Raw genomic sequence first — 14,373 nt, 5'->3', positions numbered from 1 at the left:
TTTGGATCCAGTGGATGATGGTTCCAGCACCAAACCCAATTGATCCCACAGCAGAGGTCCAGTGTTCCCAGTCACAGTCAGTGTGTTTACATGACACTGGAGAAAACTGAATTATTGCCTATGACTGCACAACTTAAGTGCATGTAAACGTGTTAGTCCGACTGTGATCGGAGTTTGAGAACTCATTGGAATTGGAGAACTCCAATTGAGGCACCCAGATAATGGAATTGGAATTTGAATTTCTTTGCCATGTATACGCCTTAGTCAGAGTATAACTAGACAATGTGTGTGTGCGCATGCGCCAAACCCCCACGTTAGCGTGTGTCCCGGATCAAAAACATTACAGACAGGAGCTCCTTCAACACGTGGCGCAACTACAAGTTTGTGTATAACTGAGGACACAACTGAGAACCTTTTTAGTTGATTTGTGTTCTCCAAAAAGAGTTTGGAATGACTCGGTGCTCTGAACAACTCGCCAGTTCATACTGAACAATGGCTCTTCTCACCTGCAGTGGAATTGCAACTCGTAGTTGCTTCCTGGAGGCTCTAAACAGCTTCACAAGGTCACAAAGTTTCTAAAATCATCCGTGCGTGATTCTGAAATGTGCTCAAAACTCTTTCATTGCCGTTGTGTTTTCTACTTCTATTCATTAACACAATAAAAGGAGTCAGTAGATCCGTTTCATTGCCTTAACTGAAGCTCCATCCACTACAATGGGAGCATGGCATTGATCCTCCCATTAGTTTGACAGTTGCAGTATTGAGAGTTCTAACGAATGGGAGGTCCTCATGAGTTCTAACTGGACTAGTTAGCATTAGCAGCTCTCATTCCTCCTGTTCACCATAAACCAATTCTTCCAATGCATCTGTAATATTAACAGACAGGTCAGATATTTGAGGCGGCTGTAGATCCCCTCGCAGGTCCTCCCCGCTGGCTTTGCTGGCCGGCTCCGGGTTGGATTGAAAGGGCTCGGGGGCTCAGGTGGCTCCGGCTGCAAGGTTTTCAGCGCCCCTCCACTCACTCCAGCCATACAGTGTATATAATTCTTGATATAGGATTCACCTGTCAATAAGAAAGACGTGAAAGAAGAGGTGAAGTTAGTTGTGTTTCACCAGCGAGGAGTTGTCATTACGCACGACTTCCACACACTGCTGCGAGCTCATTATAGTGTCCAAACTGTCCATGATGATACCTTGACACTCACATCACATCAAACTTTACTAACACAATAAACTGCACGTCTTTGTTCTTTCATGTGTGTCACATCTCTCCCTCTCTCTGGATGACAGGTTCCATGAGACACACGCTTCCCGTATGCAGTGCGTCCCAAGCGACCTGAGATTCACACATGAATCCAACATGTTTATGACTTGCCACACTTACATTCAGACCTGGATTTTGATATTGGACATTTGATGAGAATTTGATCACAGATTAGTGTCACGTTTAGTGTGTTTTATTTTACGGCCAACCACAACTCTGCCCAAACTTGAAAAAACTGCTGGCTCTTCTCATCTGGAGGATGCAAAGCACCACTCGATTCTCATTCCTGGATTTTTTTTTTCTCCTTTCATTTTCTTGAAGATGTTTGGAAAAGGATGGAATAGGTTGAAAACCGTAAAGATAAACAAACAAAGGATAAATGTTAATTTCTAAACCCAAAGCAAAGTCGTTTGGTTTCAAACGATTGACCTCAGATTGCATAAAGACTCAACAAAAAATCATGGAGCTCATAATTCAACATATTTAAGCTTGGCTTATCCTACCAGTTGCGTCTGAGAGATGAATACCAGTTGTGGCTGTAGTGTCCCTTCAACAGCGTGTGAGAGACTCCACTGGGCTCCTCCCCAAACATTCCATTTTGTCCTCTTCCTGTCAAGCACTTCCTGTGGAGCATCCTGAGAATTCATACTAAACCAAATTGTGTGGTTGCCCCCTACAGGTTTGGGGTGCATCCTGAGAATGTGTGTGTCTGTCCTATGTGTTTGTGGATTTAAATTGGCTTTTGACACAACAATTAGAAATGTTTATGAATGCGCCTTTGAGAGAGAGAGAGAGAGAGAGAGAGGGAGAGAGAGAGGAAAGTGCTTGTCAGAAAGCAGCGATGACAGTTCAAACTAATGGGACATCCTAGTTAGGGGTGGGAATTGATAAGATTTTATCGATATCATTGCCATTGTTGATTCTGCTTATCAATCCGATTTCCGAGTATTTTTTAGAGGGGAAAAGTATTTCTACACAGTCCTCAGCACCAAAAGCAACCTTTTTTTTTCAAAAATGTCGGCACAAGACATGAACATATTTCGCTTAAACAGTGATTTAACAGTGTCTGACTCTCATCACATTCAAAACAAAAATGCAAATATTGTTGCTTTATAAGTTACTTCTAAGCTGAAACCAAATGTCAGTCAATGGTTGAACACTCCTTTTCCTTTGAAATTATATAAATAAGTCGGCTTAACGTCGATAACATTTTGAAAATACTCTTACTGTAAATTTGGAGTACACAGAATAAACATCAACATTTTTTATGCAAGGATATGAGCATATCTGCTCTTGAATTCAGTCAACAGCAGCAACGTTAGCAGCACTAGCACGTAGCCTATCGAACACTCCACACTCCAGGAATTTAATTCCATGCCGGGTCAACAGAGGTGTTATATACATATTTGAGGTATTTGCACCTCTATGTGAGACGACAGCGTTGCACTGATGACACACGGCAGTGTTCTCATCTCTTTTTCCGAACTGGAGCCAAGCTTTCGATCTCTTCCTTCGCTCCATGTTTCCTCCTGGCTAAAGGAGATGAGCGTCGCAGTGTCGCTGACGACTGCGACATGATGTGACGTAAAAGGTACGTAGTGATTTCCAAGCTTTGTTGTAAATTGGGGGTAACGCAACACGAAGCGTGACGCAATGCCACGTGTCACCCTGCCGGGGAATGAAAGGATCGTTAAGAAGAATCGATAACATTGAAGGTGTACGAATCCGATGGAATTGACCAATTCGAAGCGGTTTTCAGTCGAAACTGGTTCTCGATTCCCACCCCTAATCCCATTGGTCCGACTTGTGGTCGATTTTGTCCAACTCATGGGAGGTCTGACTGATGGGAGGTGATGGGAGGTTCCCCACGACAATGCCAAACCTTCTCCCACAGTCTGTTTTCCTGTATGCACCAAGATCCAAGGGTCCGGATCACTCGGCACGCTGACGGCACAAAGTGTAGGATCAAAGACATGGTTTTGTTGTAGCCCTCCAACAGGACACAGCGTTGTCGTCTGCATCTCCAAATCACCATCGCTTTCCTCACCCAACAGCTGCTGCGCCGCCGTCAGCTAATCGTCAAAAATCACACATACACAACATGTTACTGGCGATTTTAATGAAAATAAAGAAAGCATGATGGGTCGGGAAACCAGTCGTCTTAGGCAGCCCAAACCAAAATGTTACCTGGATGCTGACTTTGTTAACTAACACTGGAAGAACACGCGGTGCTAGCTGGGAGTCTCAGTAGCTCACAGAGGTGGACAGCTGATAGATAGACTCACTACAAGAGTGTAAACTGTTGCTCATTTAGAAAAACTGGGATCAAATGTGAGAGAACCAGTCTGAACAAGATGAACTAAAATATTCCTGTTTCCAACACAGACGGAGAGCAGAGTCTTCAGTGTCCAGCAGTCTGTCCCTGAAGAGTGACCACTTCAGCGATGAACCTCTGAACTTCAGTGAAAACCCAGGAGCTGCCAGTCACACCCAGACTGCTCACAGTAAGACTATCCACCTGCACCTCCTTCACATCGCACTTCATCATGTCAGGACCTCCAGTGAGAAGATCCACTGGGGGACATTTAGTCACAAAGCAGCAGCAGCTTCACCACATCAGCTGAAAAATGGAGTTTGGATGCTTTCAGCTTCAAGTCGTGGACAGAAAATGATGCTCACACTGTCACTCTGATGTTTTCCTCTCCAACCTTCTCTCTGCTCCAGAGGCTGATGGTCTGCAGGAGCTTCTACAGCAGCAGAAGATCAGTCTGGAGAGGAGATGTGAACGTGTGACTGAAGGTGAAGAAGCAGGAAGTCAAACCCTCCTCAACAGCATGTACACTGAGCTCTACATCACTGAGGGACTGAGTGAGGAGGTCAAAAGCGACCATGAGGTCAGGCAGCTGGAGACCAAGAAGGCCAAGAAGAACACAGAGACCAAGAAGACCAGGAAGACCGAGAAGACCAAGAAGAGCCTCCACTACCGTCCAATCAGGTGCAGCCAGATCTTTGAAGCCTCACCTGAGCAGCAGGGACTCAGAGTCAGAGTGGTGCTGACCAACGGCGTCGCTGGGGTTGGAAAAACCTTCTCAGTGCAGAAGTTCACTCTGGACTGGGCCCAGGGTCTGGAGAACCAGGACATTCATCTGGTGCTTCCTCTCTCATTCAGGGAGCTCAACTTGATCAAAGAGCAGCACTACAGTCTTCTGGAGCTGCTCCATGTTTTCCATCCAACGTTAGAGAAGCTCACAGCAGAGCAGCTGCATGTCTGCAAACTTCTCTTCATCTTGGACGGCCTGGATGAAAGCAGACTGGCTCTGGACTTTGAGAAGAACCAGGTGGTGACTGACGTCACTCAGAAGAAGTCAGTCAGCGTCCTGCTAACAAACCTGATCAGAGGAGATCTGCTTCCCTCGGCTCTGCTGTGGATAACTTCCAGACCTGCAGCAGCCAATCAGATCCCTCCGTCATGTGTGGACAGGCTGACAGAAGTACGAGGCTTCACCGATGACCAGAAGGAGGAGTATTTCAGGAGGAGGTTCAGAGATAGAGGAGATGTGTCCAGCAGGATCGTCTCCCACATCAAGGCCTCCAGGAGCCTCCACATCATGTGTCAGATCCCGGTCTTCTGCTGGATCACTGCCACAGTTCTGGAGAGCATGTTGAGCTCAGAGCAGAGAGGAGAGCTGCCCAAGACCCTGACTGACATGTACTCACACTTCCTGCTGGTCCAGACCAAGAGGAAGCAGCACAAGTATGGAGGAGGTCCACAGGAGTTGATGGAGGCTGACAGGGAGCTTCTTCTGAAGCTGGGCCAGCTGGCATTTGAACATCTGGAGAGTGGAAACATCATGTTCTACAGTGAAGACCTGGAGAAGTGTGGTCTCAGTGTGACTGATGCCTCTGTGTACTCAGGAGTTTGTACAGAGATCTTCAGAAGAGAGATTGTGATCTTCCACAAAGCCTTCTACTGCTGCATTCATCTGACCGTACAGGAGTTTCTGGCTGCAGTCTACAGCTTCCACTGTCACACCAAGAGGAAGATGACAGGAGATGGTCACTCTGGAGAATCCCTGGATGAGTTCCTGAAGAGGATGATGGAGAAATCTCTGCAGAGTCCAAATGGTCACCTGGACTTGTTTGTTCGCTTTCTCCATGGACTCAGTCTGGAATCCAACCAGAGACTCTTAGGAGGCCTGCTGCGTCTCACTGACAACCATCCAGGAACCTTACAGAAGGTCATCTACCACCTGAAGGAGATGAACACTGGTGATGTTTCTCCTGACAGAAGCATCAACATCTTCCACTGTCTGCTGGAGGTGAAGGATCAGTCAGTGCATCAGGAGGTCCAAGAGTTCCTGCAGTCAGAGAACAGATCAGGGAAGAAACTCTCAGCCATCCAGTGTTCAGCTCTGGCCTTCATGCTGCAGATGTCAGAGGAGGTTCTGGAGGAGTTGGACCCCAGCAAGTACAACACAACCTGGGAGGGAAGATTGAGACTGATTCCAGCTGTGAGGAACTGCATAAAGGCTGTGATACGTTTAGCAAGGTACGTAAACACTGTGTGTGTGTGTGTGTGTGTGTGTGTGTGTGTGTGTGTGTGTGTGTTGAAATTCTATGTGCTGTCATTCTTGGCCAGGTCTCTCTTGCAAAAGAGATCTTGGATCTCAAAGGGACAAACCTGGTTAAATAGTTCTAATAATAATTCAACTACAGAAAAGAGTTATCAGAATAATCAATAAAGTTCCCTAAAGCACAAATCAATGATTGATAGAGTCAAAGATCTTCCAATTCATAGATATAGTGGACTTGAAAACATTAGAAATACTATTTCCAGGTAAGAATGAAAATCTTGCGCTCAGTATTCTAAGTTTTTTAAAGTGAGAGAAAATCAATCCATGTTCAGAGGGTTGAGTGTCTTTGAATGATGGAAGGTGTGAAGCATTGTTAAATATAGATGTCTTTCTTTTTTCGGAGTTCCATTTTGGAATGGGATCAGTGACCATTTGAAAATGTGTGCTTCTTTGTTGAGTTGAAAAAATCTTGAAGGGCAAAATACTTGATGATGATTAGGATAAATGATTGAATTGTGAGTCAATGATGAAGAATAATGTCAAGCATATTTTGTTGAGTTGCGTTTCTCCTTTTTTCCTTTTTGGATTTTGTCTGACTAATTATTCCAGCTAGGGCTTCAGCCTGCTGCTTTTTCCTTCACACAGTTGTTGTGTTTTTGTTGTTGTGAGTCTTTAGAATGTGCACATTTGTTTTGGAAGCTTCTTTTTCATTGTTGTCAGTTGATTGCACAAGATTGATTGAATTTACACTGTCAACCAAAATCAACTATTCAATCATTCATGATGATGATGATGAAGATGGTGATGATGGTGATGATGATGATGATAATGATGGTGATGATGGTGATGATGGTGATGATGGTGATGATGGTGATGGTGATGGTGGTGATGGTGATGGTGATGGTGATGATGGTGATGGTGATGATGATAATGATGGTGATGATGATGATGATAATGATGGTGATGATGGTGATGATGGTGGAAGCAGCAACTTCTCACTCTGCTTTCCTTCATTGCAGATCTGGTATTGGACTCTCAGAGCTTGAGTGTGCAGTGGTGTCTTCAGCTCTGAAGTCCAGCCCCTCCCACCTCAGACACCTGGACCTGAGCTGGACCATCCTGAAGGATCCTGGAGTGAAGCTGCTCTGTGCTGGACTGCAGAGTCCAAACTGCAGACTGGAAGTTCTCAGGTCAGTTCCTGCTTTCTACTGGTGGACAGTGTGTGTCAGCAGATGACAGCTGGTGTGTAACGCTGCTCAGTGTGAAGACTTTGAAGCAGATATTAAAGATTCATCTAGATAAAGTGGATGTTGTTGTTATTTTCATGTCAACAATCTGCAGCCAGAAAAGACTTTGGATGGTGGAAGAAAGTGTGGAAAATGTCTCCAGTCACTTTGGAGCTCAATGGAAGTTGTTGATTTGTGATGAAGGTCACATGACTGAGCAGAAGATCCTGTGAAGAAATATTAGAGGCAGATTAATAGTGCAGCAGTATTTCTTCATCTTGTCCTTTGAATGTGTTTGACTTGTAACGAGACTCTGATGACTGAAAACAGCCACAAGCACACAAAGGACTCGCTGATTATTTTCCATCTTCACTGCTGATTGGCTGCACACTGACTGACACACTGCTATTGTTATTGTGTTGACAACACACTGGCACAATGACTCCTTTGAGGGAATGACTCAGTGATCCCAACAGCTGCACATCTGGATCATCAACAGGGAGAAATGACTCTTAATATGACATTTACACCACGGAAGAAATCAAATATTGATTCTTTATTCAGGTTGGAGAGGTGCAGGTTGTCAGAGCTCAGCTGTGATTGGCTGCTCTCAGCTCTGAAGTCCAACCCCTCCCACCTCAGACACCTGGACCTGAGTTACAACAACCAGCTGCAGGATTCATCAGTGAAGGTGCTGAGTGGTTTTCTGCAGAGTCCAGACTGTAAACTGGAGACTCTGAGGTCAGTACTGGTTTGGAACCAGTGGATGATGGTTTCAGCACCAAACACAGTTCATCACACATGTTGAATAAACATTGAACTGAAGGTCGATTCATTTCAAAATGACATCTAGAAATATGAAAACTTCATTCTGTTCATGTTTGAAATTTAAAGACACGTCATCAGTGGTCATGTGACCAAAGATCATTTCAACACACATTAGTTTTGGACTGAGGATTTAATTTTAAGGTGACATTTTCTGTAGTGTCACATTCTGAAGTCGACATTTCACTTTGATTTTCAGAGTGATGACACCCTGGAAAAACTCTTCACCATTATAAACTCTCCATCATTTATTCTCTATTCAGGTTGGAGAGGTGCAGTTTGTCAAAGATCAGCTGTGATTGGCTGCTCTCAGCTCTGAAGTCAAACCCTACCTCAGAGAGCTGGACCTGTTAGGGAACCAGCTGCAGGCTTCATCAGTGAAGCCACTGGATGATCTTGTCCACAGCAGATACTATCAACTGGAGACTCTGAGGTCAGTACTGGTTTGGAACCAGTGGATGATGGTTTCAGCACCAAAGCCAGTTGATCCCACAGCAGAGGTCCAGTGTTCCCAGTCACAGTGTGAGAGGAGGATGGTGACGTCCAGCTGCTCCTCATTCATCCAACATCTGCTGCCAAACTGCTTCTTCTCTCAGTTGACCACTCAATTATTGATCAGTTCATCTTCATCAGGCCTCAGTATCATGGAACATCTCAGCATGAAGGTTTCACATATCAACAACACACTGATCTGCTCTCACTCCATCATCTCCATCCAACTCCACCTGGTTTTTCATGTCAAGCACAAACATGAATTTTTCAAAGTCTGACAGCGTCGTGAAGGTTGTGTAGTTAATAACACACCTTTATTTTGGAGTGAAAATATTGTTTTTATGAGATTTTATTTCTGGTTTATGATCATAAATCAATCAGTCAGATAAAAGATGTTTAGTGATTGGAACTTCAATGATTATTGAATTATAAATGAGACAAAAGAAGTTTCCCTCCAAATAATTCATGGTTTCGATCCTTGCCAGATGTTTCTGTGGAGATTTCAGAAGGATGTCAATGAATCAGAAGGAAACCAGATCATTTGTTTTGCTCTTCTCCCTCTCTGCTGTTTTCTAGCAAGACTTTGTTTCATTTGTCAAAACACTCATTCAAATTTTTCTCCCACTTTTATAAAACTGTCTGTTTGCTTCTCATATCCTGCTAGCCAATCAGATAGCGTTACGTCATCAACCTAATTCTCTTCCTCGCAAAATGTTTTCACTCATTCTTTCTATGTTTTTAAAACTGAGCTCAAACATTATATTTCAATTAGTCAATATTCTGAAAATAAAAAGCTTCACAACCACTGACCTGTGTGACCTTGACCTCAACTGACCTTTCATCCCTGCCTGTATATTTTCTTCTGTTCATGTTTCTGTTGTGTTAAAATTGGATCCTGTTCTCTATGCTTATTGTGTATTACAGAAAATAAATGTGAAACAAAAAGAGATACATGAGAGGGAGGACATGAAGATATTGGGACATTAGGGCTGTCCCTCAATTCAGGCTCCGCATCCTTGGAAGGCTGCATTTGAAGGCCAGTTGCGTCATAGCACTGCGCAAGGCCGGAGGACGCTCCAAATGCACCCTCAGAATGCGTCCTACTTTTAGCTGATTCCAAGGATACACCGCGGTGACGCAACCAGGAAATACACTGAAGGCTGGACCGTCCCGTGTGGTTACCGGGGAAAACCTTTGTGGGTGAGATCCTCTCACCATCTGATCGCTGTTGGGAGTGGAGCCTTCAAACACTCCAATGACTGGACACTAATCAGAGACTGACCCCGACTGGAAGCAAAGTCACTTTCATGGTGTTGTTCCCCCAGCAGGACTTTCCACAGGCTTCATTCTCATCAGCTGATCTGACCAAGCAACTCCAGGTTGAAGCTTCACGCTAGCTTTATTGTCAATGCTACAGTGTATGGACCATATACAGAGCATTGAGCTCTTGTTACTGGGCGGCCCACGGTGTGAGGAGAGAGCTGCTCTGTGCAAATGGAGCCACAAGCAGTTTGCATTCCAGTGCAGTCATTCCAGCCTCCAGTAGCACCTGAATGACACCTAGCAGCTAGCACGAGCTAACGGAGCTAACAAGAACGTCAGAGCGCTGAATACAACCAAGTAGAGTGGACAATCAGATGCTGTAAAATGATTCACATTCTCTACTTCAGCACAGATACTTGTCTAAAATCAACTCCTTTACTCATAGTGCAGCTTCTGAAGTCAATTGAAGTCAAAACGTTTTTAGGCCATTAATGAAACAAAACATTTGTTGATTCATTTTGTTACAAAAATTCAAAGGTTGTGACAGAATAATCTGGAGTGAATTGACCAGAGGTTAAAGGTCAGAGGGTTCACAAACTACATAGACCATAATTAATTAGATTTTTTTTTAATCAAGTCCCACCAATAATAAATATATATTTGTTTTATAAATGTTTAATGCACCTTTTTTCTTGAGCAACTTCCACTTGCATGTTGCAGCAGATTGATGTGTATGTAGATAGAAAAATCTATGTGAGTATTTTCAGTGTGCTGTGAAGTGTGGCCCTGTTATGGCCATGGGGGCCTTGGCTATTGCCCTGTTGTTGCTGTGTACTGGTTGTGTGTCTCTTTCAGGTGCTGATGACTAACCAGGTGCACCTGGCCGGTGCACAGCTTGTTTAGGACCGCCTCCCTCAGCACTGGCTCTCTCACACCTGGCTTCCACCGCAGCAGCTGCTTTCTTTTTCACTTCCCGTCATGCTTTTTCTTTGTTGCACACAGACAACACACACTCATACCATTCACTCCATCCACACACCTACAGGCATTACTGATGTAACCCGGTGGTTAAAAAGTGTTATAAAAAGGGTCTTTGTTTATTGTTTTATTATTATGTTTATTTTGTGATTTAATTTGGAATATATTTTTGGACGTGAAAAAAGAAAACTAAGTGTAATGTGAGGGAAAATGCTCATCTGGATTGTGCGGTTATATTGTGATTGTGGAATGCTGTTGTGTGATTGGCTGAGAGAGTGGGAACAGCGAGGAAGTACGAGGTGCGAGAGGTGTGCGGGGAGGGAGAAAACGGACGAGCGAGACTGGAGACGAAAGAGAGAAAATAGGTGGAAGCGAAGCTGAAAACAGTTGAATAAGGTGTCAGCACGATACCCTTAGCTACTGTTTTTAGGCACAAGGACCCTTGCTGGCAACTCGCCAGCGTAAGAGTTTTTTTTTTGTTTTTTTTTGCCCGAGCGGTGCGGCGCTACTTGGTCGGTCTGAGTATCGAGCTAACGCAGCTCGACGTGCATGGACTGAGAACGGCCACCTGACTGCTGGACTAGCGAGTCTGCCGTGCCAAGGAGCTCCGTACCTCCGCACACGTGTGTGTGCCAGTGACGCCCAACGGAGGACGCCGTCGCCAAACTGCTGTTGGGGTGAGCGAGAGACACGATTGCAGAAGAGAGGCTAGCTCGGCCGCTAGCTGGGATCGCCGGTTTTTTCGTTTTACCGTCAACGCCACCGAACGTGCCATCCGGGCTCCGAGGGGGAGCGAAGAGGTTGCCATTCAGCAATCGGTGTCCTTCTGAACACGCCTGCAACGGGGGGTTATTTCCTTTATTTATTTTTAGTTGTAGTTTATGCCGGCTTAGGTAGTTTGAGTAACAGCTGACTGCTGAGTGTATTGTTTCTGTCTGAATTTGTGTGACTGAAAACACAGCGGTTTATTTCTGTATCTTCAAGGTTACATATTTTGCTGTATTGTCTTTATTTGTTTTTTTCTATAATACAGTGTGTGTCATTTTTTATCCTTAAGTGTGTTGGTCTATCATTAAGGGGTTTTGCACAGTCATAACATTTTTCATAACACATAAGAAATAAGTTAGTGAGAACTAACAGTTACTAGAACTTGGGAGCGTGTCCTTTATTGGGAAAGGGGATAAGAAGCGCTACACTGACAACACACTGACTCTCACACTCCATAAATTCTTATTTTCTTTCCTTCAGTTTTGCTGTATTTTATTGGTTTATTGGTTTTTATTGCACTTGATTTTATTTGTTTCACTCTGGAAAGCACCTTGTGCACCATTTGGTTGTTGGAAGGTGCTATATAAATAAAATTTGATTGATTGATTGATTATTTCTGGTAATGTATGCAGCGTTATTGTCATTGCAACACGTAAATGTATACAACGAAATTGTGCATAAACAGTCCAAATACAATACAACAGTAAAGACAGGACTGCAGGATTGAGCATTTTCAGTGGGGGTGAAGGTGTTATTGTGTTTAGTGTAAATGTTTGTGTTGTTTCGTCAGACTGTGTGGGAAAGGCGGTGAAAAACGACTACTTGGTAGGATAGCTGGCAACAGCCGTTTCTTTGTAAGCAGGCACGTGAACTAACAACCAGCTGCTCGTATTTCTTCTGTGACCCCGGGAGAAGCATAACTCGTCTGATCAAAAAACATCACACCCTCTAGAGGCAATACATAGTACAACACCCTGAACAGCAGGGCACTGTTCATCATGTGAACCTCATCACTTTGCTGTGCTTTTTCCATTCAAATACTTCAAAAACTCCTCCCCTGTAGCTTTAAATTTACATATTTTCTCTTTTCTTATTCCTAAATGAACACCAAACATCAAACAAGCCACAAAAAATGACAACATATTTTTTTAGTACACCAATGCTGCTTGTCAACGAAAAAAGGAATCAATACTGATTTCACACAATCTGGTTTTGGAGATGTATTATAAGTCCAAACGCTGAGGTGGGTCCCTGCAACCTGAACTTGATGATTCCTCAAGAGCATTGTCCAGCCTCTCTGAGCTTTGGTTTTCTTCAGGTGTTTCTTCTGGTGTTTCACCAGTATTTCCAGTAACAGTTTCAGTGTCTCTCCGATCCTCTCCAGAATCTACATGGTAATCAGAGTCTCCATCAGTGTTAATCCCAGTCCGTCCTCCTCTCTCACTCTTTGCATCAAGCATCTGATTTACACATGCCCCATTCAACCACTTCTCTCCTCCCCTGTAGTTCTTTACCAGCACAGCCTGACCTACAGAGGAAAACCTGAGTTTTCTCTTCCCGGCTGACTGATTTGAACACCCAGTAGGAAAAGCCTGAGACGGGTCTGGCTTCACTAGAGAAAGTCTAGTATGGACCTGCAAACCTTCAAACATAACTCTGCTGGTGTTTTATAAGTGGCTGAGTGTGGCATGTTTCGATAGCTAAATAAGAAATTAGCAATACAATGTTGCAATGTCATGCCACCTACAGCTTTGTTCTTAGCTAAAGACCTTTTGAAGTTTTGGACCAGTCGTTCAGCCAATCCATTTGAGGCTGGGTGATACGCTGGAGTTTTAATGTGTTTTACAGCATTCATTTTAAGGAACATCCCAAATTCACTTGAAATAAATTGAGGTCCATTATCCGTCACTCCCTCCTTTGGTAAGCTATATGCTGCAAAAAGACCTCTAAGAATTTCTATGGTCTTCCTGGATGTGGTAGTTTGCATGTGGAATATTTCAGGCCAGCATCCATAACTACAAGAAACATTTGTTTATTGACCTCTGCAAAATCGAGATGAATTCTCTCCCATGGACATGAAGCCCATTTCCATGTATGCACAGGTGCTGTGGCTGGCATGCTGCGCTGTTTTTTTACATATGTCACAAGAATTTACCACATTCTCAATGTCTTCATCTAAGGAAGGCCACCAAAGTAAGCTTCTGGACAGGGACTTCATCTTTACCATTCCCCAGTGACTTCCATGCAACTCGGACAGTAACCTGCTCTGCACTTTTTCCGGAATGACCACTCTAAAACCCCAATGCACACAGTCATTTTCCATTGTGAGTTCAAATTTGCGTCTTACATATGGTTGTAAAGTCTCATCAGGAACATGTTTTGGCCAACCTGACAAAATATGCTGTTTGACTTTTGCCAGTACTGGATCTGTCTGAGTTTCTTGAGCAACATCTTTTGTGGTTAAGGGCAGACTGTCTAAATAAGACACTCTGAATACAGGATTTGACCTGGGAAAAGTCTCATCGACTGCTGGAAGTCTGGATAATGCGTCCGCATTTCCATGTTGTTCAGATGGTTTATACTATATCTCATAAGTATATGCAGCTAATATCAGGGCCCATCGTTGCATCCTCGCTGCTGCTAATGGTGGTACTCCTGTTTTGGGACCTTGGATCTTAAGTAGTGGTTTGTGATCAGTTATCAATGCAAACTTACAACCAAACAAATACTCATGAAACTTCATTACTCCAAAAACTAGGCCTAATGCTTCTTTTTCAATTTGAGAGTAGTTTTTCTCAGCTTTGGTAAGCATACGGGAAGCAAAAGCGACTGGTTTTTCACTACAATCAGGCATTTCGTGTGAAATCACTGCACCCACATCTACTGGTGAAGCACCCCAAGCGAGTATAAGTGGCAGCTCTGGATTGTAATGCACAAGGACTCTTTCAGAAAGAAAGTTTCTTTTTAGCTTCTTCAAATGACT

The 14,373-nt window shown here is 43.8% G+C and overlaps 1 protein-coding gene across 11 annotated transcripts in view; it reads left to right on the top strand.

Moving 5' to 3' along the window:
• LOC142894831 (uncharacterized) overlaps positions 1-14,373 on the top strand; it is a 450,316-nt gene that overhangs the window by 246,094 nt on the left and 189,849 nt on the right. For 5 of the 11 annotated variants that reach the window (XR_012928048.1, XM_076035633.1, XM_076035632.1 and 2 more), the window contains exons 14-17: positions 3,650-3,768; positions 3,989-5,813; positions 6,858-7,028; positions 7,629-7,805. Coding sequence is in view for 10 of the 11 variants with exons in the window: in XM_076035633.1 (XP_075891748.1) it covers positions 3,650-3,768; positions 3,989-5,813; positions 6,858-7,028; positions 7,629-7,805 (2,292 nt within the window). In the remaining variant the exon portion in view is untranslated. The remainder of the gene's footprint in view (positions 1-3,649; positions 3,769-3,988; positions 5,814-6,857; positions 7,029-7,628; positions 7,806-14,373) is intronic. The other 6 variants (XM_076035641.1, XM_076035639.1, XM_076035638.1 and 3 more) reach the window with 2 other exon arrangements.

Source organism: Nelusetta ayraudi, unplaced genomic scaffold (assembly GCF_046127955.1).
Source record: "Nelusetta ayraudi isolate G7.1 ecotype Tasmania unplaced genomic scaffold, CSIRO-AGI_Nayr_v1 ptg000045l, whole genome shotgun sequence".
NCBI lineage: Eukaryota > Metazoa > Chordata > Actinopteri > Tetraodontiformes > Monacanthidae > Nelusetta > Nelusetta ayraudi.
The sequence above is the reverse complement of the archived record's forward strand: the minus strand, read 5'-3'. Positions and strand labels throughout refer to the sequence as shown.